The sequence below is a fragment of the Lycium barbarum genome, chromosome 11, assembly GCF_019175385.1.
Source record: "Lycium barbarum isolate Lr01 chromosome 11, ASM1917538v2, whole genome shotgun sequence".
In the NCBI taxonomy this organism is placed as follows: domain Eukaryota; kingdom Viridiplantae; phylum Streptophyta; class Magnoliopsida; order Solanales; family Solanaceae; genus Lycium; species Lycium barbarum.
In genome coordinates, this window is record NC_083347.1 from 4,321,065 (window position 1) to 4,347,186 (window position 26,122).

At 36.8% G+C, this 26,122-nt stretch overlaps 1 protein-coding gene and 1 long non-coding RNA gene across 2 annotated transcripts in view; both read right to left on the reverse strand.

Annotated features, from left to right (window-relative positions):
• Window positions 1–5,175, reverse strand: part of LOC132618938 (putative multidrug resistance protein) — a 23,734-nt gene extending 18,559 nt beyond the window's left edge. The window contains exons 1-2 of the mRNA XM_060333923.1: window positions 4,518–5,175; window positions 879–976 (exon numbers count right to left, since the gene is read on the reverse strand). Coding sequence (XP_060189906.1) covers window positions 879–900 — 22 coding nt within the window. The 5' untranslated portion in view covers window positions 901–976; window positions 4,518–5,175. The remainder of the gene's footprint in view (window positions 1–878; window positions 977–4,517) is intronic.
• Window positions 5,176–5,874: 699 nt separating this feature from the next.
• On the reverse strand, window positions 5,875–6,711 carry LOC132617998 (uncharacterized). Its single transcript, XR_009573912.1, has 2 exons — window positions 6,364–6,711; window positions 5,875–6,177 (listed from the first exon to the last, which is right to left on the reverse strand). It is a non-coding gene; the product is annotated as an uncharacterized LOC132617998 (long non-coding RNA).
• Window positions 6,712–26,122: the final 19,411 nt, after the last annotated feature.

The following is a 26,122-nucleotide window of genomic DNA, read 5'->3' on the forward strand; positions in this document are numbered from 1 at the left end:
AACTTACTCTTTTCGACTTTTTGAATCAAATTCTTTATTTGATTTTATTCAATTTTTTTTTAATTCCACTATTCTTGAACAACTTGGAGCCGGGCCTTCTTTTCGCACTATTACAGATATGAAAATAATGGTAAAAATTGGATTCAATTGTCAACTGCCCCTATCTGAAATAGGATTGACTACTGATTCCGAAGGAACTGGAGTTACATCCCAAACAAATTTACTTGTACGCACTAAGCCACTGACACAATAAGGAACGAGACCTTCTGTTAGCAGTTCTCTCCACAACATGATTCACTACTCTTAGTGACACTCCTACTAACAGGAAAATCAATTATCTGTCTCTATGCAGAAGATTTTAGCATCTCGTTTCAATAGGAAGAAATGTAGTAGCTAACTAAAAAAAAGATGTTGAGTTAACAATCAAAGAAATATATATCAACTCTAATAGAGATGTCAGTCAATGTCATTTCTACAAACAACAAATATGATGTTAAAATCTTGTGCATTATTTAAGAAAAGAAACACACACCCCTTCAGATAATTTTCACTCCTCGTATAATCTGGTACAATTTCAATTTAGTGAATGTGTTTGTTGTCAAATATTTCCTTCAACATACCAAAATGGTCGTTTCTACACCATTTGTACTTCATATCAAATGAATGTTAGTTTAACAAATAATAAAATGGAAAAAAAAATACACCTTAATTTCCTAATTCAAACATCCCAAAAATGTTTAATTACATCCATTTAGAAAATTTTAAAAGTACAAACAGATGAAACTTAGAGTGTAACAAACTACAATAAAAACAATCACTAAGCAAAGCTGAAAATTTTAAATTTAGAATGTAAAACATAAAGAAGGAAATTCTAAAACCTTGAGATAATAGGCTCTGCATATCTCTTCTGGAGATGCTACAGAAGCAACACCATGAACATCATAGTACTCAGATTCTTCCATTATTTGCTTTTACCCTGTTATTTCCAAAATGCTAAATAAGAAACTTCTCTTTTACATCTTCTAAAATTTAGAGGCCAAAACAGATACTACACAGAACAACATTCTCTTCTTCTCATTATGCACTCTAGCAGGGAAGCAGTGGAAGCACCATTAATTCTTTTATTCTCTTTCTTTCCCTAGTTTTGTTTGGCTAAAAGCTCTTAAGCACTCTGGAAATGAAGCAGTAGAAGTACCACTATTAGCTTAGCGATGTTTATGGTTTACTACTACTTTGTTTTTTCAAAAGAATGGTATAAAGCTATTATGAGAGGTGTTGCCTAACATGACCACTAATTCAGCAGAGGAAAAGAAAAGGGTTAGTGTTGGTGTTGACACCCAATTTGTCCCTCCTTTATTCTAATTTATTTCCTTGGGCTTCTAAATTTATTAACGAGCTAAGTATTTTATTTTCACTACTATTAATATCGTTACTTTCATCTTCACTATTCTACTATCAAGATTACCATTATTACTTTATCACAAATTTTAAATAGTTCATCATCGTTTCATTTTAAGATTTGTACTCGTTAAATTAATTTTACTTTATTAAATCTTTTACTTTCTGCATACTAATTATTATTTGTCTTCACATAATATATATTGTGCTAGTTGTTAAATTAGAAGCCCAAAAATAATTAAAATGAAGAAAGAAGAACCCATATTTGCGGACCAACATTTGAGCCCAAATCAGTCCACTAAACCGACCAGCCCATTACAACCCAACAGACCAACCCAACAACTCAAACTTTCAGCCCACCGGGCGAGACCCAACCATACCCTACCCGACCGGCCCAATCCCTACATTTCTACCCCCTAAACCTAATGAAACAATAGAAGCTTAATTTCTCCTCAGTCGCACTCTCTCTCCTCTCCCTTTCCCTTCGTCACTCTCTCTCTCCGCCATTTTTGGCTACGACACAATCCCCCTTTCAACCATGGCAGATCCTTGCCACTCCATTTTAATGCAAACCTTTTCTTTAAACGTTTCAATTCTCAGAGAATCTCTTTTTGGTAAATGTAGACGTGTTAAAACCCTCAAAGATCAGAGAAGGTTTAGCCATTTTTTGTTAAAATCCGAATCAAAACACGTGAATGGCTTCAACGTTCAGATTAGCAGGGTTTTGACTCAATTTCAAATTTTAGATTTCAACATCCCGCCCAAATAGAAAACCCTAACCTTTTCCTATAAATACATCTCTAGTTCTTGGCCGAAGGGGGGGATTGAACACTGATGGGAGAGATTATTGGATATGGAGTATTTTCTGTCACCGAGTCTTAAGTTTCTTTTTATTCTGGTCTTGATTTTTTTAAAATCAGAAAACACTTCTGTTGAAAATATAAGATTTGGGACTGAAATTATCATAAAAAAGATAGCCTCATTCTAAAAAAAACAGCCAACATATTACTCTATTTTCATTTTTCGATTTGAAACTTTAGTTAATTCAAGCGGATTCGGGTTCGTTCGTGTTCGAGCATAAATCCGAGACGTCGACAGCCCTGTTCACTACACCCGCGAGAGTACTGAAATTGTCTTTTGCCCCTTTCTGTGCGTGTTTGATGCCTACCATGGTTAAGTATAAGTCCCTGTGATAGCTCTAAATGTAGGTGGTGTATACATTAAGTAAATTAAGGGTATAAGCGCGTGTATGTTTTGTCTGCTTTGTTTTAATGTACACGGTAAGTATGTCTTTTATATATTTTGTATATATATATATATATATATAGACTGGTTTGTGTTGATATACGACATTCGTTCAAACTCTTCTTACTCTTAACTCCTTTTCTTTCTTTGCATGAACTGGGAATTTCGAGTCCCAAACATCCTCGAGATGCTCGATGATCTTGTTGCCACATACACGAGACAATGTTGCTATCGCTGCTTTTTTTTTATGATGAATTTCCATCTCTCCTAGGCAAACAGTCGACGTATCTAAGGCTTAAGCCTACCCGAAACTTGCAGCTTTGCTCTGCTGAACGAGCAGCTTACCATAAGCTGTTGTGACTCTTTTTTTCTGGTTCGAGCGGCGCCAGAAGCATTAAAAAACTCGGCTGAATGTTCTGCTAGTTTGCTCCATTTGTTGGTTTGTTTGCCTTTGTTTGCTTGTGTGATTGTTTAAAATCTACTTTAGGTTATTCATTATCTGTTGGGTCTCGTGATTAACAATGGGATTTAAGAATAAAGTTCAATTATTCGTTTAGGATTTCTCCCCAATTAATATTTTCTATATCATCACCCTTTCTTGTTTTCAAACTTATCTTTGAATTCAAATGTTGAAGGTTAAATCAAGTACTTTTTTTCTTTCACATTAAAATGGATTAATTTTTAACTGATTCGGTTAAGGCTCTTTTAGTTTCTTTTTGAATCACTTGGCCTTTCTTCTCGTCAGCAAAACCTTATTTACTCATACAGTAAATCTTGTTTGCAACATATACATTATTAATATTTCCTCAAGTATTTATAACATTTTAAACGTTACCATACGTTAATACTTACTTTTTTAATTAACTAATAGTCTTTCTATAAAACCTTTAAAATTTTATTAATATTAATCTTACAATAACTCTTTTAAATTTGTTAGTTAGCATAGCTCATTTTTCTCCAAATATTTACAAAACGTTATACATGCCGCACTTTCTCAGTTTATTTACAACTAAACCCTTTTACGCAAATCATTATTTTCTACCAGTCTTATTTTAAATAACATTCTTATACATCTATCCATAACTTTAGCAATACTTATAAAGATATTTTTTTAAATATTATAAAATATTACATTTACAGTCTTAGCCTAATTAATTAACATAAGTCCGGTCGGTTAACCGTCTTTTAACGGATCTTAGAGGATGCCTAATACCTTCCCTCTAGATTAGTTGAACCCTTACCTAGATTTTTGGTTTCGTAGATTTAAAATAGAGTTGACTTTAAAAATAACTTTAATGAACTTTAGGTGTCCTAATTCACCATAAATAATTAGGTGGCGACTCCCTAACTTTAATTAACCCCGGAATTACCGGAATGTTATAAACTATTTTGACTTAGGTTAAAATAGGGTATAACAGTTGGCGAGTAAGAACACACATGGGCCTAAATTGGTTACTACTAATATTTAGTTGTGTATTCACCACTTCTATCTGTTCCCTTCTTACTGTATTATCTTCACATAATTCAAAGTAAAATGCATCTCATACCTCCATTTTGGCGGCATTAACATACTTATAGGCCTTTTTGACATATCCATTAACTACATAAATTCAGAAAATTTAAGAGAACAAAGCTGATTCCAAACTACATCTCAATATTAGCCCTTGCGGATAACCATATCAAAAAATTCAATAAAAGCAACTGATGAAAACCAAGTGATGCAGTCACCAAGCACTTCCGAGCCAAGTGATGCAGTCGGACAACCTACAACTATGAACTAAGTACCACTTCAAAACCAAGGAAACTAAAATAACAAAAGATTTACACGAAAAAAATGAGAATAAGAATGCTTTAGAAGAATCAAAAATTGTCACCTTGCCCAAAATTGAAGCATCAATGTAGATGAGTATTTCTTCACCCGCAAATTGAAGCTTTCTGCGGATGCCATAAGCAAGAGTAATCTGTTCCTGAATATCAAATTAAATGGAAAATAAAATTAATTTTTACTTCTCCTGAAATTAGGAATTATGGAGGGGTTGAAAGAAAAACTAAACACATGAAACTATAAGTAAATTAAAGTAACGACCCATCAATATTAGAACCAGAAACAGCTAAACACAGAACTAAAACAATACAGTACTTTATAAAAATTATGACATAAAAAGTTAAAAACACCCGAAAAAGCACTATATCAAAATGGGAATTGACTCTAATGTGATTCTTGAAATCAGATTTCCACCAAACTGTAATAAAAAGTGAAAGCTCCAAGTATTCCTTACTTAGCAGCAAAAAATACACAGTAAACTGAGAGCACCCACAAAAGTATGGCTTGCAGAACCGCTATTCAGACAGAGCTCAAACTTTTTTTTAGCCCCTTCAATTTATCAAAGCAATCACTATGTTTATTGTATACATGCATGTGTTTATTGTTTAGGGGCTCTAGAGAAGATGGTCAATTGGGTATTGGAAACAATGAAGAGAGAGAATGTGTAAAAACTACTTTAGCAGACTACCTTGGCCTTGCAGGAAGAAGGGTCGAGAATATGAATTACATGGCGACTCAGATGCCAGATTGAAAGGCACGCGTGAAATGATCGAAATGCCCTTGGAATGACGACGATCCTGCTTCAACCCGTGCTTCTAATATAGTAGAAAAATAGAAAAAAAAAATATATATATATACATACATACATACATGTATGAAATCTTATAATTTTGAGACGTACAAACGATGTTGTTTTTTGCTCTGCTACATGGTCATAGTGCCCTTCCAAATTTTTTTGGCCGAATTGTCAATTTCAATTTTTTGATTGAACCTCGATTGTCTCACTTAAGCATGTTATCCGGTTTGAACCAGACCGGATCGGTAACCGGTTAATAAAACGGCCGGTTTCCGGTTTACCGGTTAAAAAATCGAAACCGGATCGGTTCGGTTCGAAACTGTCCAAAACCTCTTTTTTTTTGTATAGTATATATATATATATATATTATAGTATTTATTAGTATATTGTAGGTATATTTACATATGTTATATAAGTTTATAAGTAAAGTTTATATATTTACTGACTAACAGCAATACATCATATACATATATATATATTAAGTTATATGCTGATACCACTTCTGTCACGACCCGACTAGGGCCGCGATGGGTACCCGGGGCTAACCACCGAGCACCGCTCGTTTCCTCACTCGTCATAACCATTTTACATTTCTTTATCATTCATAATCTCATAATCGTAAGACAACCATTTTTCATTTGACAACACAAATGATTTTATATACATGTGCCCCTTAGGCCATCAAAATAACATATACAAATATAACATAGTAATCTTGTGAGACCATCTAACCCACACTGCGCGTCTACGAGCCTCTACTGACATATTATACATATAGACGGAACAAGACTCCGTCGTGCGCGAAATACATAAAGGAACCAAAAGAATAAACATAAGCACCTCCGAACAATTGAGTGCTCTCAATCAGCTGACAGCTACTAAGAATCTGGATCAAGCTCACCTCCCTGTCTACCTGTGGGCATGAACACAGCGTCCGAAGAAAACGGACGTCAGTACGAATATTGTACTGAGTATGAGAGGCATAAACAGTAACAATATATCAATGAAATATGAAGGCATCAATGAGATAAGGAGGCATCAAGATAGAGCAATCTGTACTGGCTATCAAATATAACTGAAATAATGCATGCTGACTTACTCATAATCATTATCATGTCATGTACGTCTACATATATAAGCTGCCCATCCATATAGGTACGGTGTGATAATGTATAAGCTGCCCGTCCATGTAGGAGCGGTGTGATAATCATAGCCTGCGTCCAGGCCTCCCGCGTCCGGGGTATAAGCTGCCCACTATAGTGGTGTGCACATCTACGTGCCTGCCCGGCCGACTATAGCGCGGCGCGGTGTGAGAAAATACATACATATATATAAAGCATGCATAAGAGCCCAATCAAAAGCCATAACTATATCGGAATGACGTAAGGTCGGTAGCTTCCGACGTCATTATGTAACATTCATTGACATCCTGCCTCACCTTAAAGGAATTAGCATATAAAAATGATGTTAGTAATATCAAGTAATAACTTTTCACAAATAAATTCAAATAAGAGCCTGCAATAAGTTTAAGTAATGAGCTTGGCATCAGGTGATAATCGCAAATAAATTGAAAAGCAAGCATATTGCAAATAAATTCAAGTAAACCACTTAGCAAGTAAGCAAACACCTTACAAGGTTTATAACACAAACATTGATAAGACGTCCTAATATGCAGGGACCTCTTTATGCCAGAGGTAGGTCTATCGCCACATATTCGAGATTATGATAGAGGGATCCAAGCCATTTAATCGAGACACTTGAGTTTGGGATTAAAAGAGGTCAAATTCTATTGAATAAAAGCGAGTACATCAAATAAACCAGAATACATCACGGATAGCATAATATAAAAACAATCAAGAACTTGGCCTAAAATTTGCATTTGATCACGTTGACGGTTGAACCGAAGATGATGCTCCATTATCTTGGCCCTGCTCCCGTACTTCCCAAATATTGCATTATGTTCGTCATTTGATCCCACATCTCGGAGCGAGAAGGTCTTATCCAAATTATTTTCCCATGACAACGCCCAAATGCAATAAACACTCTCAACCCAGGCGAAACTTAATTAAATTAGAATCCTAATAGAAAATTTCCATACGTAACCAAATAAGGAAAGATTGTGAGATCAACTCTTATACAAATTTGTCCCTCTCTGCTACTACACATACAAATATCAAAGAAAACTAGATGGTTCAAGGCGTTATTTAATTCCCAGTTAACACCAAAACGACTTTAGCTTTAAGGAAACCAGTTGGTATCATTTTCCTCGTTAGTTCTACCAAATACATCCTTTAGCAGTCACAACTTAAATAAAACCTTGCTGAAAGAACAAGCCAAGGAATGTTTCTAGGAAAAGATAAGTGCTTGAAGGTTTTATTTCGGAAATTTTTAAACTATTGTGACTTAAAACAAGGTTTTCAGCAGTGCAAAAGTAGCAAAATCAGGTTTAGCTCAACAAACATTATCTCAAATTAATGGGATTTTCACCAAGCGTAGCATTCTGTTCTTTAAAAGAAAAGCAACAGCAGTTATTTTCATTTGATGAAGAATCTGCTCATTTCTAAGCATGTTCATTCCCATGAAAGTGGAATATTTCAGCAGACAATAGAAACTCAAGGCAAAATTTAACACAACAGCTCAAGCGTAGTGCAACTTCTACTTTAGAGAGGACATAGCAGCAGTTTTCTATAGTAACCAGTCGTAACAGTATCTGAAGATTATAATCATCTTTAGCAGCTGCTCTTTTCAGTGCAACAAGTTATATATATATATATTTTTTTAAGAATGTAACAACATAGCTCCCCACAAACATGGACAAAGTAACACGATGAGGCAACACAAAGAGAGTTCTCTATTGCAGTATCCTTATGCCTGAAAATACAGCAGCCATTTAGCCCCAAATAGTGGTTGCTTGCCTCCAGCCGCAACATGTTCAAGAGTAAACACCACGGTATAGCAGCAGTTTTCCCCCAAAGGCAGTGAAAATGTTGTTCATAAACGAAAAAATTATCGGCTCTTAAATACAGAAGTTGACTTCCTCCAAGTGTAGCATCTGTTTGCCTGGAGGTGCCACAACACTTTGGCCCAGAATGCAGTGTTTTCCTTACCCTAAAAAGGCAACTCAAGAGACAGCTATAAAAAGGGTCAGCCAGCCTAAACAACAAGAACATTTGAGTGATCGGTGTGGCAAACAAGCAGCCAACAGCTAGTTTCATTCAAGGTGGCATTAGTGTAGTATCGGTTCATTTTTTATTTTATTTTTACAGAACACAAGCAGAAACAGAAGACCTAAAATGTAGTCGTTTCAGCTCAAAAACATGGTAGCAGGCATCAAATGCAGCAAACCATCAAGTAACAGCCCTGGTCATGCAATGAAGAGAAAGAGTGAAGAATGGAATTAGTGCTCTTAATCTATCTAAATGTGATTTAAGTGTCACTGCCTAATACAATAGTTTAATTATAACAACCAACTTGCTTAGCATAGCAAGGCATAGCAGCAGTTACTCCTTTCTTCGGTGCAACAACAACATTTTGCAGAGGTATGTCAATAAACAGATGCCCGAGGGTATGTCTACAAACAGATGTCCAGGGTATGACAACAAATAGATATTCGGGGTAATAGATTACTGATGACATTTCTTAATCTTAGAAGTGTAGCAAGTTGAAGGGAGTAGTTGTATAGTATAGCAAGTTGAAGGCAGTAGCTGCATATTCTTGTCAACAATAGACAGTAGTCTCTAAATCAAATATGCAGCCATCATGGTCACCCAATGCCATCCCAAACTTCAATCCAAATCACAACAAACCTACCAGCAACTAAAAATAACAGGCACATCCTTGCAGATGACCACATTTCACAGATTTTCTCAAAACAATAGCAATACATGAGCCACAACTAACTGATGTCTGACAAAGCAGTTGCAATTATCCTAACTGAAGCAATATTTAAATGCTAGGTTTGTAAGTGTAATATGCAGCTATGAGTATTCAGAAAACGATCACAAGAGGCTAATTATACGAGATTTTCACAACTACAGAATTCTTAGAGGATGTATTCAGCATATTTTGGATTAATTCTTTGATCAACATATACCTACTCTTCAAGCTGCCCTTTTTATTTTAAGCTAATCCTGAGGTTTGTCTCTACTTTCTCCCCCCTCTTTATAATGTGTAGGTAGTTAGGCAGAGGAAAACAAAATAAGGAATCATGAGATAAAGTGTAACTCTTGTTTATTTATACCAGTAGGACATTAATCTCAGACTCAAAATGATCCCATAAATGCCGCAGAATGCTAGAAACTATTAAGGGATAGGGGTAGAAGGTATTGAATTCAAAATGGTCCCATAAATGTCACAGAATGCTAGCAACTAAACTGGGGTCATTTTTAGTCAAGAAGTCAGTCCAAACAGAACATCACTATTCTTTAGGAAACACACTAAAGGGAAAAAAAGGCACAGAGGCTTAGATTAAGTGAACATTGGGCATATTTCCAGGTTTTGAACTAACATGTAGTGATTTTATGGCCTATGGATCTATGCTTACCCTCAAAACCATTTGAGATCAATACTTCAACTATTTTGGAAACAAACTTAACAGATGAAGAAATCAGGACAACTTGCTAACAGAAGGACAAACTGCAGTGCAACCAAGCTTTCTTATGCCCAACTATGAAAGGAGAGAGAAATATATTCAGAGAGAATCAAAGCAGGCAACTTATCACTGATTTAAATCATATATGGGCAGTTAGAAATCTCAATTCTTAGGGTGATAGTTTATGAAAACATTAGTTAATTTTAACCTACCAAGCTAGCTTCACCAGGATTACCTTTAGAACATACATCAACATTTAAAAGTTCTCAATAACTAACTGGGAACCTGAACCATATATTGATCTCAGTAGTCATGCAAAATAATTCAACTTAACAGTTATACTTCTCATGGGATAGCTAATTTACTTAGACCAAAATTGAAGTTTGACGTTAGCTAAAGTACTTTACTACTTAGAAGCTTGCTTAGGAAACAAAGAAATAAATAAAAACATGATATCCCATTTTTTAAATTCCCCACAGGAACATAGTCATTACTGGTTGAAGAATATAAAATTTGAAATTCTCTGCATTTTGTTTTACACAAACATGACTTAAACCAATAGGCAGAAGAATGAGGAACCAAAGTCATTTCAGAGTCTTAGTGTAGCATGCCAAAAACATACAAGTAAAAACTAGATCTACATCAATCATTGAAGCAAACTCACTTATGGTTTGAAATTAACTTCCAAAAGATTTCAGCCAACTGAATTAGTTAAAAATGAGAAGTTACTGATTTATAACTGTTTAAAAAATGAGAAGTTACTGATTTATAACTGTTCTTACTCAAGCATACGACAAAGAGTTAACTGTAACTAGACTTAGCCTAAAACTTAAAACTTTTAGCTATGAAGGTCCAATTTCAATAAAAGTTAACGATCAATTTCTCTAAAACTGGTTTTGAGGGGAGAAAGCTAATGCTAAAGTAGAACCAAAGAGCATCCTTGTGTTGAAAATCAGTTCATGTTGAAAGCAAAACAAAGGGTAGAACAACTTAGAGTAACTATTTAAATGACTTAATCTCATGTCTTGCCCCGAAGGAAAATGGTCGAGTTCTAGCCTTTTATTGACACCTAGATGAAAGTCAACGGCTCAATCTCAGTATCACAATCTCAATACACACAAACTAGTTAGCTTCGGCATTAGCCTTCTCAAAACTTCGCTATTTATAAGTACTCCTTTATCATGAAGTGCAACAAATATCTCAAAGTACTGTGAGTTGCTAAAGAAGTCACTACAGGCTTACCTTAGGAAGATATACTACATTTTAAGGCACAGCTCGTGGTGGTCAGACCAAATTGAAGATCTTTATATTTGAGAAGATGTGTATTTCATAAACAAGGTTAAAATATGTTTTTTAAAGAGGGATAAAGTAAACAGATTAGCCTACATGGTTTAATTTAGATGCATATGGAGTTTATATCGCAAGGATAAGGAGCCTTTATTTTACCAAGAAAGAAAAGTTCAGGAATTTAACCACTAAGACAGAATGTTAGACACAAGTTCTCTCAAATCTTAACATGTTTTCAGGTTTGACACCCAATTTTGAAATGGTCTAAGAGGACTACAGTATTAGTTTCCAGACGTGAAGAGGAGATGAACATATCCACATATTCTCATTATGGCCAAAGTAATTTAACAAGGAAGAAAAGAACACTGAAAACAAGAAACCAGTAAATGGCAAACCAGTTCTTCCCAAGTTCTCACTCATTCAAGAGATCCAAACTAAAACTATCATCATGACTAGGCTTGGATCGTTCTATCATTATCACGTTACACATAATATGCTTACGGTCGTTGGGTTATGAAACCCGTCGACAATTTAGTAGGTTTCCTAATTGTGGAGTCGATACCAAGGACCGACCCACCTAAGGTTTATGCATGCATGACTTAATAAAATTGGTGGCAAAGCTCTATCTTAAGATTTTCCGAGATTTGGCTTACTAGACACAGGGTTCCCCAGCGGACTACTCGAGTGAGAAGGCTACGCGGTCCCCGTTACTCGGGCCCCCCGCGCATACGCCAACTCTCCTAAAATTTGGATTCTACGAAGAAAAATTTGCGGGTGCGCAAAACACACCTCGCGTGTACGTGTGATAGTGTGAGTTTTCCAGAAGTGGAGGAAATATGACCGGAATGCCAATTTAAGGAAAGCAGTAACATATTATTACATAGAAAATTTCACATAATAAAGCAATCACTTAAAAGAACATAAAAGAAACAAACAAGGCAACAATAAAAGCAAACATAAAGAAAACAACCAAACATGCAACAAATTAATTATTAACCTAAGTTTGTTATGGTTAGAACCTAGAGTCCCCAGCGGAGTCGCCAAGCTGTTATACCCCATTTTAACCGGGTCGAAGCGGAGTACAACATATTGGTGATTCCTATATTGCTTTGTTTTAAGGAGTCGCCACCTAATTGATTTAAGGTGAATTAGGGCACCTAATTATTAACTAAGGTAAAGCTGGCTAAACCTCCGTTAATAGTCTGCTTAATCAGTGTGATTCTAAGTAAGGGTTCTATATTATCCTAAAGGGAAGGGGTTAGGCATCCTCTAGGATCCGTTAACTACGGTTGTCCGGCCAAACTTAGGCTAAATAATCAATGCTAAATAAGGTGCTTAAATTTTAAAAAAAGGGTTTATAATGTCACTAAGGTTTTAAAGGGAAATATAACAACGTTGTTTAAAATAAAACTTATAAATATTGCTAAAGCTTGGAATAAAAAATGTTACTTAAGATAAGATTTGCAAAATATAATAATCACGGGTTTTTCCTTAAATTAACTACCCATTACCCGAAACTAACTCTACTAGTTCTTCTATGGTTTCATCTAAGCTAAGTGACAAAATAAAGTGTTAGTCATATAGGTAAATCAAAATATACAATGAAAAGTAAGATAGAGGGGAAAAAAGAGCGAACGGATCAGCCCATTCTTAGGACTACTGCGGTGATTTTGTTTTTGCTATTGGGGCTTTGGCCCAGAATCTTTCTACACAGCTGAAGGGGCTGACTCGAGAAGAGTGTTTCAGCCCAACGCCGAATGCGGAAGAAGACGAGTTCCTCGAACTCACAAGCGGTGGTCATGCACAAAAACGAGAGGAAAAAGATTAGTATGTGATCGATAAATATGGTCGAACATATAAGATACGGACTCAAACAGATCGGTAAGTTAAATATATATATTGTGTATATTTAAGTATATATGCCCGATTCGGCCAACACAAACATGACAGAGTCAACATAAGACAATATCAAATCAACATACGTCTCGATCCATGAAGCAGGGGCTAATAAGAGGAATTTTCTGGTCAAATTGGATTCAATGCCTATGTATCAAGGCTGCCAGGTGCTCAAGTATGTTTCAAAAGACATCTTTAGATTGTTTAACTCTAAAACGACATCGAATCTCCTTAAGATAATATAAAACACCCCAAGAACTGAAACTGATGTATGTTAATAGCTCCAAATAGCATATCCATTTTTATCTTATGCTAATTTTAAACCAGATTTGTTTATCCTATCCACAAGCCATCATTCTTATCATAGTACAATCTGGATACGCTTTCTCTATGTTACAATTCTAGCCCTTCACATTACTATGTCATTACTAAATTGCATTAAACAATCTTGTGTTATAATCATGAGCAAACAGAAACCAATCACAGATTTAACTACTAATCATGCCTGACCTAACAACGAACACTTAAACAAGCTCAAACATCCTACTAACTAATTGTCCAGATTTATACGACGATGTGCAACTTAAACCAACTAGCATGATTAACTCATACATCTGAATCGACTGAAGTCAATCTATCACACATAATATAGGTAATTATGTAAGCAGAGCCCAATTCGATACTTAAATCATCACACAAGACTGATTAGATCCGAATTAATATCAACACACAAAACAGGCTTACCAAGCTAATCTAACTAATCAGCATATTTTAAAAAACCTAACAACGATTAAGAAAGCATAGATTAGGCAGGAAATGAAAGGGAAAAGGGGAAATTACCTTCTTCGGGTGCAGCGAAGTGAGGCTTCGAGTCTCCGATCTACCTCGAAGCACCACGAAAATCGAACTTGCGTACGTTCGAATTCAGACCAATACCCGAAGCAAGAAAAGAACAGAGTGCGTATTTGTGACGATATCAATGAAATTAAAGAAAAACTGGTATTTTCCAAAGGAGGACTTGAGCGATTAAACACTCGTATTTGCGGGGTGTTCACAGTGCTCTAACTCTTTGCTTTTAGGGAATTTTCGTGACCAAGAAAAAAAAGACCCCTCCAAATGATTTAAACGCCCCTATTTATAGGATTTTGCTTTGCATTGTGTTGAATAAAAAAGGAAATACGCGTGGGGAACTTGGAGGAATGGGGATGGCAGTGAGCGTGGGGGGACAAAGGAAGTGGGGTGGCAGTGGCAACGTGGGGGACAAAGATAAATGGGGTGTCAGTCGCGATGGTGGTGACAGAGGTAACGTGGAGATGAGAGCGAGGGGATGACGGTGAAAGAAAGGAGTGGGGAACAGGAAAGTGTGGGGTGTCAGTCGCGATGGTGGTGACAGAGGGAGGTGGTGGCGACAGAGGGAAAGGGGGAGGCACGGTGAAGTGGGAGGTGAACGAGAAAGTGAAGGAGAAAGGGAAGGGGGTGCGGCGGGTAGGTGATAACGAAGGTGAAGAGGAAAATGAGGGGAACCCTGAGGGTTTCCCTTATTCTCAATGAAATGGGTCAGACCCGGGTATTAAAGAATGGGCTAATAAATTAAAACATGGACTGGTCTAGAAATTTGGATCAAAAATATAGGCTGGTCAAAAAATATTTATGAGTTGATTGGACTTTGATTTGGAATCCGATAAATCAAAAATACGGACTGAGTGCAAGAAATAGTTTGGCTTCTGAATTTGAATAAAAGACCAATTTTAATTAATGATATACCGAGGGTGACAAAATATTGCTTAATACAAAATGTGTGATTATTAGGACTCGGGTAATAAAATCATACGGTGTTATAATAGTCGTGCAATAATATTTTTTGAAAATCCACAGTAAAATAAATACTATTATTTAATTATGCAAAGATAAATGCGATGCGTGTGCGTAAGCTTGGTAAAATGCCGAAATGATAAAATTGTGAATTATAATAATAGTAACAAATAATAATAATAATAAGTATAATAATAATAAATGCGGTAATAGCAATAATAATAATTGATAGAATAATGCAATGACGGTATGGATAAGAGGCTAATAATTATAGTAAACATAATATATATTTATTTTATTTTTTCCAAAATATTAGAAGCGCAAATAGGTATTTTGGAGGAGAGGCGGGACAAAATTGGGTGTCAACAACTTGTCCCTCTTTGCCTGGTAATGATGAAAGAATTTTCGGGCAAAGACGTTGACTTAGTAGCCTATTTTGTCCCGGCTAGAGGATTATGAAGGACTAAGGGTAAAGAAAATTACGGCCGAACTCCGGTCTCTGAATCGCCTACATATCTCGGGCTGCACGAGAATCAGGCCGTGTGTAGTTCTGGGAAGACTACGACACCTATGACTGGCAACTCACGATTTGATGCGAATCTTCGCAAAAAATATTGTCCCAGTGTCGAGTTATGATGACACTGGGTATTGTGATAGAACTCCGAAAATTGAGTGTGCTGGAATGCGAACAGAAAATTTGAAATTTAAGCCGAGTGTTCGAGGTAGATCATTGACCCTTGTCGGAAGTTTGCTTATCCTTCCCGACGTATTGCCCCAGTTCGCTACCGAAGAAATAGTTCCACGTTGCGCTAAAGCTCCTGCGAAACTTTAAACTAGATAAAATAGTCAGTAAAAATAAATATTGAAGTAAAGCGATGCAAGTGCGGTGCAATGCGGCTGCGAGCGCACGCAGGAGCATTTGAAAATAATAATAAAACAAGGCAGGTGCGACGCGATGTCTTATGCAGAAATTTTAAAGGGCGGTGCGCAGCCTTATGCAAAAACTACAAAGGGCGGTGCGCAGCCCATGCGAACATGGAAGGCGGTGCACAGCCTTATGCAGAGAATTTAAATGGGGTGGTGCATGGCCCAAGCAGTATATGAATATGGAAATGATGCAAAGGGCGGTGCGCAGCCTTATGCAAAAATTTTAAAAGGGGCGGTGCATGGCCCAGGCGATATATGGAAACGATGCAAAGGGCGGTGCGCAACCCCTGCATCATATGAAAGGTGGTTGAGCCCGAAATGTCCTATTTTAGGGCGGAAGAACCCGGGTATCCTGTTTTAGGGTGGAAGAACCCGATATCCTATTTTAGGGTGGAAGAACCCAAGCATCCTATTTTAGGGTGGAAGAACCCGATATCCTATTTTAGGGTGGAAGAACCCGATATCCTATTTTAGGGTGGAAGAACCCGATATCCTATTTTAGGGTGGAAGAACCCAAGTATCCTATTTTAGGGTGGAAGAACCCAATATCCTATTTTAGGGTGGAAGAACCCAAGCATCCTATTTTAGGGTGGAAGAACCCGATATCCTATTTTAGGGTGGAAGAACCCGATATCCTATTTTAGGGTGGAAGAACCCGATATCCTATTTTAGGGTGGAAGAACCCGATATCCTATTTTAGGGTGGAAGAACCCGATATCCTATTTTAGGGTGGAAGAACCCGATATCCTATTTTAGGGTGGAAGAACCCGATATCCTATTTTAGGGTGGAAGAACCCGATATCCTATTTTAGGGTGGAAGAACCCGATATCCTATTTTAGGGTGGACGAACCCAAGTGCTGTGCGTTTGCGAACAATGATGCTGTGCCTTTGCGGGGCATGTGAAAGTAATAATGCAATGAAGGTGTGGTGCTTTTGCAGTGCGAGACATTTGAAAGCAGTAGTGCGTATGCAGTGCGGGAAATTCAAAGCAATAGTGCATATGCAGTGCGTGGTATTTAAAATAGCAGTGCATGCAGGCGGAGAATTTAAAGCAATAGTGCATATGCGGTGCGTGGTATTTAAAATAGTAGTGCATGCGCAGAGCATTTGAAAGCAATAATATTTGTGTGTGTTATAAGAAGATTCAAACCGCTCGATGCGCAGTCCCTGCAAAGCTGTAAGCATACTTCGGCTTCCGCAACTGGAAACCTGGGTGATATTTCACCTTGCTAAAATGTTTCCATGAATAAAATTCCTGCGCTCAAAGAAAATTATGAGTTTCGAAATTCGTGTTGATTTTGAATCATCCTTTGCTTCATGACTTTCGTGATGTTTTCTTGATGCTAAGATTCGTATGCCGTGCATTATCGTTGAGGAGTAGCTAAAAATCGGTTCTGCGTTACTCAAAGAAAATTTGTTAGTATAAAAGGAAGTGGTTGCCTTGCGTTGAACATTGAGCTTTGGCTTTGAATCTGCGCTTCTCGTTGCTATGCCGTTGCGGAAATCTGTTTATGTGAATATTTCTCCAGTTCGGGTATGGGGGGAATTGGAATTTTTTTATTTATTGAGACCGGACCCAACATGGGCGCCTACGTATCCTGCTACTAACAGGAATCAGGTCGACCGTAGTTCAAAAAAAAAAAAAAAAAAAGTCTAGAAAAGATTACAAGATAGCGGCTATTCCTAAAGATGGGCATGTGGAGAATGATATTCTCGAGTGGCGAGATGATGTCCCTGTCAGTCTGCTTGACTTGTTGCACGCTTTCTTTTCAAATGCCTTGGTGCCGGTTTCGATGGATCACCCTTAACAACAATTTTCTTTGTGTTTGCAATATTACCGGTTGAAGGCTCTAGCTGTAGCTTTATCTTGCCACTTTCAATCATGCTTTGAATCTTAAATCTTAGCGCTGGACATTCTTCAATGTCATGTCCTTGAATGTTTGAGTGATAAGCACAACTCTCAGATAAATCAAAGTTTGGAGGTGGATGCTTAGGTATAAATCCCTCCTTTGGTTGTAGAATACCCTTAGCACTCAACCTCTCAAATATATTTGCCAGTGGTTCATTTAGAGGAGTGAAGCAAAAAGATTTCCTCTTCTTTTGATGTTGAGAGCTTGATTGTGCTTGGTGAAACCGTTGTTGGTGGCCTTGCTGGGAGTTTTGCTGACGAGGACATTGCATGGTGGCATAAGATTGAAAAGTTTGGTGACTTTTATGGCATTGCGCTTGATGCATAGTCGTGGAAGCAAATTGGTTTTCCTTCATTTCACTTTGCAGATTTCCTAGTATCTTCGCTTGGAAGGTTTGGTGAACGGCTTGTGTTGCTGAGCTATCTGTAATTCTTCCTTCTTGAATGGCATTTTCTAGTTCTCTACCAATCCTAATCAAATCAGAGAAGTTGTGTGCACAAGCTCCGAGCAACTTATCATAATATAAGTCTTCCTGAATTTGGATGAAGGTTGAGATCAATTCCCTCTCGGATAATGAAGGATGTATTTTTGAAGCTTCTAACCTCCATCGTATGGCATATTCTTGGAAAGATTCATGTGGCGTTTTCTTTACTCTGAGCAAATCGGCTATGTGCAGATCGCCTCCATTGTTAAACTCGAATTGCTTTATAAATCCGCGGGCCATATCTTCCCACGTAAGACATTTGCTAAAATCTTGTTTAGTGTACCAAGAGAGTGCTGATCCTGATAAAATTTGAATGAACAATCTCATTCGTACGGCTTCATTATTTCCAATACCAATTAATCTGCTGCAATAGTCCTTTAAATGAGCGACGGGATCTCCCTTCCCATTGAAAGTGTTAAACTTAGGTATTTTGTACCCTGACGGAAGCTCAACGTTTGGATGCACACACAAATCTTCATACTTCAAAATCTAAAAATTCCTTGAGCATAACTCTTCATTAATGACTTTCCTCAAATTGTGGAGTTCTTTTCCCAAATCTCCATGGTAAAGCGACTTGATTTCCTTTCCAGACCTCCTGTATGAGGATATTGCCAGTTCGTTTTCTTTACTTTTCTCGAATTGAGTGGTGGCTATGGAAAATTGAGGATTAGGAATTATCGCTACTTGATCGGGAGTGTAGGTTGAAGGCATTTGTGGAATGATATAGGTAGGATTTAAGTGAGGCGAAATGGCTAAGGAAACGTTGCTGGAAGTTGAGGTTGTGTTAGGAAGAAGGCTTAAGGTATTTCCCAGATTGGCTACAATATTTTTTCGAACCACCTTTCCCTTGCTATCGTTTTGTTCTTGCACCAAACCCATGCCGGTGTTGAAAGCTTCAAATCTCTCTGCCATTGTAGTCTCGTCCTTAATGCAGATTCGCAGCCAAAACAATGTTCAATGCCAAACAACCTTCTAAAGAGAAAAGTAAAACTTCATAAACAAAATAAAATGTTAGTGCATGAAGTAAAAGCTTCATAAACAATATATATATATATATATATATATATATATATATATATATATATCTTTTTTTTTTTAGTGATCTAATTAAACAGGCTCTAGATTAGAGACGACTTGAGTCATATAAAGGAAACGAATGGACGACAATGAATCATCAGCTATTTTAGCTCTGACGGTTGAGAATGAATCGGAAGAAAGAAAACTGCATTGGAGTAGCCATTTGAAAAAAGGTTGACTCATATCGAAACGCCAAAGCCTGGTTCCGAGTTAATTCTTACCAATTTCGGCATACATTTTAAAATTTGTCCCAGTTTTAGGACGCTTTGAAAAGATGACTTGGGTTGCATTCCAAAATTGTCCCAGTTTCATGCTCCTTCGTTTGGGGAATATTAAAATTTGCAGTAAATAAGATCGGGCCTTATATAGGCTGCCTACGTATCCTGTATCCGACAGGAAATCAGGTCAAACGTAGTTCGGATTTTTTTTTTTTTTTAATAATGCAAGAGATTAGCTTAGAGAAGATCATGATTGATCGGGCGCAAGACAGTTGAATTTAATATACCCGAGAGTTACGAAGCACTGACGGGTTGCAAAATGTCAAGGACAGGAGACCTATGAGATTGTCTTTCGACTTGTATGCCAAAATTGAAATTAATGGGCGCGCGAAGATAAATTTCAGCGACCTAGAATGGCGCGATTGACTGAGCGAAGACTCCGCAGAAACAAGGTACTTGAACAGTCATTCTTAAACAACTTGATGGCAAAAATCGAACAAATATCGAGAAGTGCCATTTGATAGATTGGACTAATAAATTTGGACATCTACCAATTTAAGAAACGATAAATGCTGAAAATGATAGAATTTGAAAGTAAAAGTTCCATGACGTAAACCGAGTGCAAGATGGATTCTACGAGGCATGGAGCTAACGGGCCAAATGTTTCGTCGTTCGAGACAGAAGATCATACCCGTAAAAGAAGGACACAAAAAAACTCTGGAATTTGTAGTTTGATGCGAGACAAATTGTTCGACACTTTAAGATTGGAGTAACGAAGCAAATAACAATAAGAGAATGCCTTTTAAAACAAAGTTGGAATGATAAGAGTTAACTTTAAGGATTTTCAAGGTTGGTATGCGAAAATTAAGAGATTTCCTCCGACGATTAGAAATTTATCGGGAGTCATGCTAAGAATGCGAACGATCTTAAAGGTGCTCTAGACTGGCTAAAGTGCGCTAACCGCGGAATAAATAGTTTTTTTTTAAGTGAAGATGATGCAAAATAATTAATGAACGATATGCAATTGTGTGGCAAAGCAAAATATGAATTTTCTTTTATTCTGAAACAAAAATGATGTTAGTAATATCAAGTAATAACTTTTCACAAATAAATTCAAATAAGAGCCTGCAATAAGTTTAAGTAATGAGCTTGGCATCAGGTGATAATCGCAAATAAATTGAAAAGCAAGCATATTGCAAATAAATTCAAGTAAACCACTTAGCAAGTAAGCAAACACCTTACAAGGTTTATAACACAAACATTGATAAGACGTCCTAATATGCAGGGACCTCTTTATGCCAGAGGTAGGTCTATCGCCACATATTCGAGATTATGATAGAGGGATCCAAGCCATTTAATCGAGACACTTGAGTTTGGGATTAAAAGAGGTCAAATTCTATTGAATAAAAGCAAGTACATCAAATAAACCAGAATACATCACGGATAGCATAATATAAAAACAATCAAGAACTTGGCCTAAAATTTGCATTTGATCACGTTGACGGTTGAACCGAAGATGATGCTCCATTATCTTGGCCCTGCTCCCGTACTTCCCAAATATTGCATTATGTTCGTCATTTGATCCCACATCTCGGAGCGAGAAGGTCTTATCCAAATTATTTTCCCATGACAACGCCCAAATGCAATAAACACTCTCAACCCAGGCGAAACTTAATTAAATTAGAATCCTAATAGAAAATTTCCATACGTAACCAAATAAGGAAAGATTGTGAGATCAACTCTTATACAAATTTGTCCCTCTCTGCTACTACACATACAAATATCAAAGAAAACTAGATGGTTCAAGGCGTTATTTAATTCCCAGTTAACACCAAAACGACTTTAGCTTTAAGGAAACCAGTTGGTATCATTTTCCTCGTTAGTTCTACCAAATACATCCTTTAGCAGTCACAACTTAAATAAAACCTTGCTGAAAGAACAAGCCAAGGAATGTTTCTAGGAAAAGATAAGTGCTTGAAGGTTTTATTTCGGAAATTTTTAAACTATTGTGACTTAAAACAAGGTTTTCAGCAGTGCAAAAGTAGCAAAATCAGGTTTAGCTCAACAAACATTATCTCAAATTAATGGGATTTTCACCAAGCGTAGCATTCTGTTCTTTAAAAGAAAAGCAACAGCAGTTATTTTCATTTGATGAAGAATCTGCTCATTTCTAAGCATGTTCATTCCCATGAAAGTGGAATATTTCAGCAGACAATAGAAACTCAAGGCAAAATTTAACACAACAGCTCAAGCGTAGTGCAACTTCTACTTTAGAGAGGACATAGCAGCAGTTTTCTATAGTAACCAGTCGTAACAGTATCTGAAGATTATAATCATCTTTAGCAGCTGCTCTTTTCAGTGCAACAAGTTATATATATATATATTTTTTTAAGAATGTAACAACATAGCTCCCCACAAACATGGACAAAGTAACACGATGAGGCAACACAAAGAGAGTTCTCTATTGCAGTATCCTTATGCCTGAAAATACAGCAGCCATTTAGCCCCAAATAGTGGTTGCTTGCCTCCAGCCGCAACATGTTCAAGAGTAAACACCACGGTATAGCAGCAGTTTTCCCCCAAAGGCAGTGAAAATGTTGTTCATAAACGAAAAAATTATCGGCTCTTAAATACAGAAGTTGACTTCCTCCAAGTGTAGCATCTGTTTGCCTGGAGGTGCCACAACACTTTGGCCCAGAATGCAGTGTTTTCCTTACCCTAAAAAGGCAACTCAAGAGACAGCTATAAAAAGGGTCAGCCAGCCTAAACAACAAGAACATTTGAGTGATCGGTGTGGCAAACAAGCAGCCAACAGCTAGTTTCATTCAAGGTGGCATTAGTGTAGTATCGGTTCATTTTTTATTTTATTTTTACAGAACACAAGCAGAAACAGAAGACCTAAAATGTAGTCGTTTCAGCTCAAAAACATGGTAGCAGGCATCAAATGCAGCAAACCATCAAGTAACAGCCCTGGTCATGCAATGAAGAGAAAGAGTGAAGAATGGAATTAGTGCTCTTAATCTATCTAAATGTGATTTAAGTGTCACTGCCTAATACAATAGTTTAATTATAACAACCAACTTGCTTAGCATAGCAAGGCATAGCAGCAGTTACTCCTTTCTTCGGTGCAACAACAACATTTTGCAGAGGTATGTCAATAAACAGATGCCCGAGGGTATGTCTACAAACAGATGTCCAGGGTATGACAACAAATAGATATTCGGGGTAATAGATTACTGATGACATTTCTTAATCTTAGAAGTGTAGCAAGTTGAAGGGAGTAGTTGTATAGTATAGCAAGTTGAAGGCAGTAGCTGCATATTCTTGTCAACAATAGACAGTAGTCTCTAAATCAAATATGCAGCCATCATGGTCACCCAATGCCATCCCAAACTTCAATCCAAATCACAACAAACCTACCAGCAACTAAAAATAACAGGCACATCCTTGCAGATGACCACATTTCACAGATTTTCTCAAAACAATAGCAATACATGAGCCACAACTAACTGATGTCTGACAAAGCAGTTGCAATTATCCTAACTGAAGCAATATTTAAATGCTAGGTTTGTAAGTGTAATATGCAGCTATGAGTATTCAGAAAACGATCACAAGAGGCTAATTATACGAGATTTTCACAACTACAGAATTCTTAGAGGATGTATTCAGCATATTTTGGATTAATTCTTTGATCAACATATACCTACTCTTCAAGCTGCCCTTTTTATTTTAAGCTAATCCTGAGGTTTGTCTCTACTTTCTCCCCCCTCTTTATAATGTGTAGGTAGTTAGGCAGAGGAAAACAAAATAAGGAATCATGAGATAAAGTGTAACTCTTGTTTATTTATACCAGTAGGACATTAATCTCAGACTCAAAATGATCCCATAAATGCCGCAGAATGCTAGAAACTATTAAGGGATAGGGGTAGAAGGTATTGAATTCAAAATGGTCCCATAAATGTCACAGAATGCTAGCAACTAAACTGGGGTCATTTTTAGTCAAGAAGTCAGTCCAAACAGAACATCACTATTCTTTAGGAAACACACTAAAGGGAAAAAAAGGCACAGAGGCTTAGATTAAGTGAACATTGGGCATATTTCCAGGTTTTGAACTAACATGTAGTGATTTTATGGCCTATGGATCTATGCTTACCCTCAAAACCATTTGAGATCAATACTTCAACTATTTTGGAAACAAACTTAACAGATGAAGAAATCAGGACAACTTGCTAACAGAAGGACAAACTGCAGTGCAACCAAGCTTTCTTATGCCCAACTATGAAAGGAGAGAGAAATATATTCAGAGAGAATCAAAGCAGGCAACTTATCACTGATTTAAATCATATATGGGCAGTTAGAAATCTCAATTCTTAGGGTGATAGTTTATGAAAACATTAGTTAATTTTAACCTACCAAGCTAGCTTCACCAGGATTACCTTTAGAACATACATCAACATTTAAAAGTTCTCAATAACTAACTGGGAACCTGAACCATATATTGATCTCAGTAGTCATGCAAAATAATTCAACTTAACAGTTATACTTCTCATGGGATAGCTAATTTACTTAGACCAAAATTGAAGTTTGACGTTAGCTAAAGTACTTTACTACTTAGAAGCTTGCTTAGGAAACAAAGAAATAAATAAAAACATGATATCCCATTTTTTAAATTCCCCACAGGAACATAGTCATTACTGGTTGAAGAATATAAAATTTGAAATTCTCTGCATTTTGTTTTACACAAACATGACTTAAACCAATAGGCAGAAGAATGAGGAACCAAAGTCATTTCAGAGTCTTAGTGTAGCATGCCAAAAACATACAAGTAAAAACTAGATCTACATCAATCATTGAAGCAAACTCACTTATGGTTTGAAATTAACTTCCAAAAGATTTCAGCCAACTGAATTAGTTAAAAATGAGAAGTTACTGATTTATAACTGTTTAAAAAATGAGAAGTTACTGATTTATAACTGTTCTTACTCAAGCATACGACAAAGAGTTAACTGTAACTAGACTTAGCCTAAAACTTAAAACTTTTAGCTATGAAGGTCCAATTTCAATAAAAGTTAACGATCAATTTCTCTAAAACTGGTTTTGAGGGGAGAAAGCTAATGCTAAAGTAGAACCAAAGAGCATCCTTGTGTTGAAAATCAGTTCATGTTGAAAGCAAAACAAAGGGTAGAACAACTTAGAGTAACTATTTAAATGACTTAATCTCATGTCTTGCCCCGAAGGAAAATGGTCGAGTTCTAGCCTTTTATTGACACCTAGATGAAAGTCAACGGCTCAATCTCAGTATCACAATCTCAATACACACAAACTAGTTAGCTTCGGCATTAGCCTTCTCAAAACTTCGCTATTTATAAGTACTCTTTTATCATGAAGTGCAACAAATATCTCAAAGTACTGTGAGTTGCTAAAGAAGTCACTACAGGCTTACCTTAGGAAGATATACTACATTTTAAGGCACAGCTCGTGGTGGTCAGACCAAATTGAAGATCTTTATATTTGAGAAGATGTGTATTTCATAAACAAGGTTAAAATATGTTTTTTAAAGAGGGATAAAGTAAACAGATTAGCCTACATGGTTTAATTTAGATGCATATGGAGTTTATATCGCAAGGATAAGGAGCCTTTATTTTACCAAGAAAGAAAAGTTCAGGAATTTAACCACTAAGACAGAATGTTAGACACAAGTTCTCTCAAATCTTAACATGTTTTCAGGTTTGACACCCAATTTTGAAATGGTCTAAGAGGACTACAGTATTAGTTTCCAGACGTGAAGAGGAGATGAACATATCCACATATTCTCATTATGGCCAAAGTAATTTAACAAGGAAGAAAAGAACACTGAAAACAAGAAACCAGTAAATGGCAAACCAGTTCTTCCCAAGTTCTCACTCATTCAAGAGATCCAAACTAAAACTATCATCATGACTAGGCTTGGATCGTTCTATCATTATCACGTTACACATAATATGCTTACGGTCGTTGGGTTATGAAACCCGTCGACAATTTAGTAGGTTTCCTAATTGTGGAGTCGATACCAAGGACCGACCCACCTAAGGTTTATGCATGCATGACTTAATAAAATTGGTGGCAAAGCTCTATCTTAAGATTTTCCGAGATTTGGCTTACTAGACACAGGGTTCCCCAGCGGACTACTCGAGTGAGAAGGCTACGCGGTCCCCGTTACTCGGGCCCCCCGCGCATACGCCAACTCTCCTAAAATTTGGATTCTACGAAGAAAAATTTGCGGGTGCGCAAAACACACCTCGCGTGTACGTGTGATAGTGTGAGTTTTCCAGAAGTGGAGGAAATATGACCGGAATGCCAATTTAAGGAAAGCAGTAACATATTATTACATAGAAAATTTCACATAATAAAGCAATCACTTAAAAGAACATAAAAGAAACAAACAAGGCAACAATAAAAGCAAACATAAAGAAAACAACCAAACATGCAACAAATTAATTATTAACCTAAGTTTGTTATGGTTAGAACCTAGAGTCCCCAGCGGAGTCGCCAAGCTGTTATACCCCATTTTAACCGGGTCGAAGCGGAGTACAACATATTGGTGATTCCTATATTGCTTTGTTTTAAGGAGTCGCCACCTAATTGATTTAAGGTGAATTAGGGCACCTAATTATTA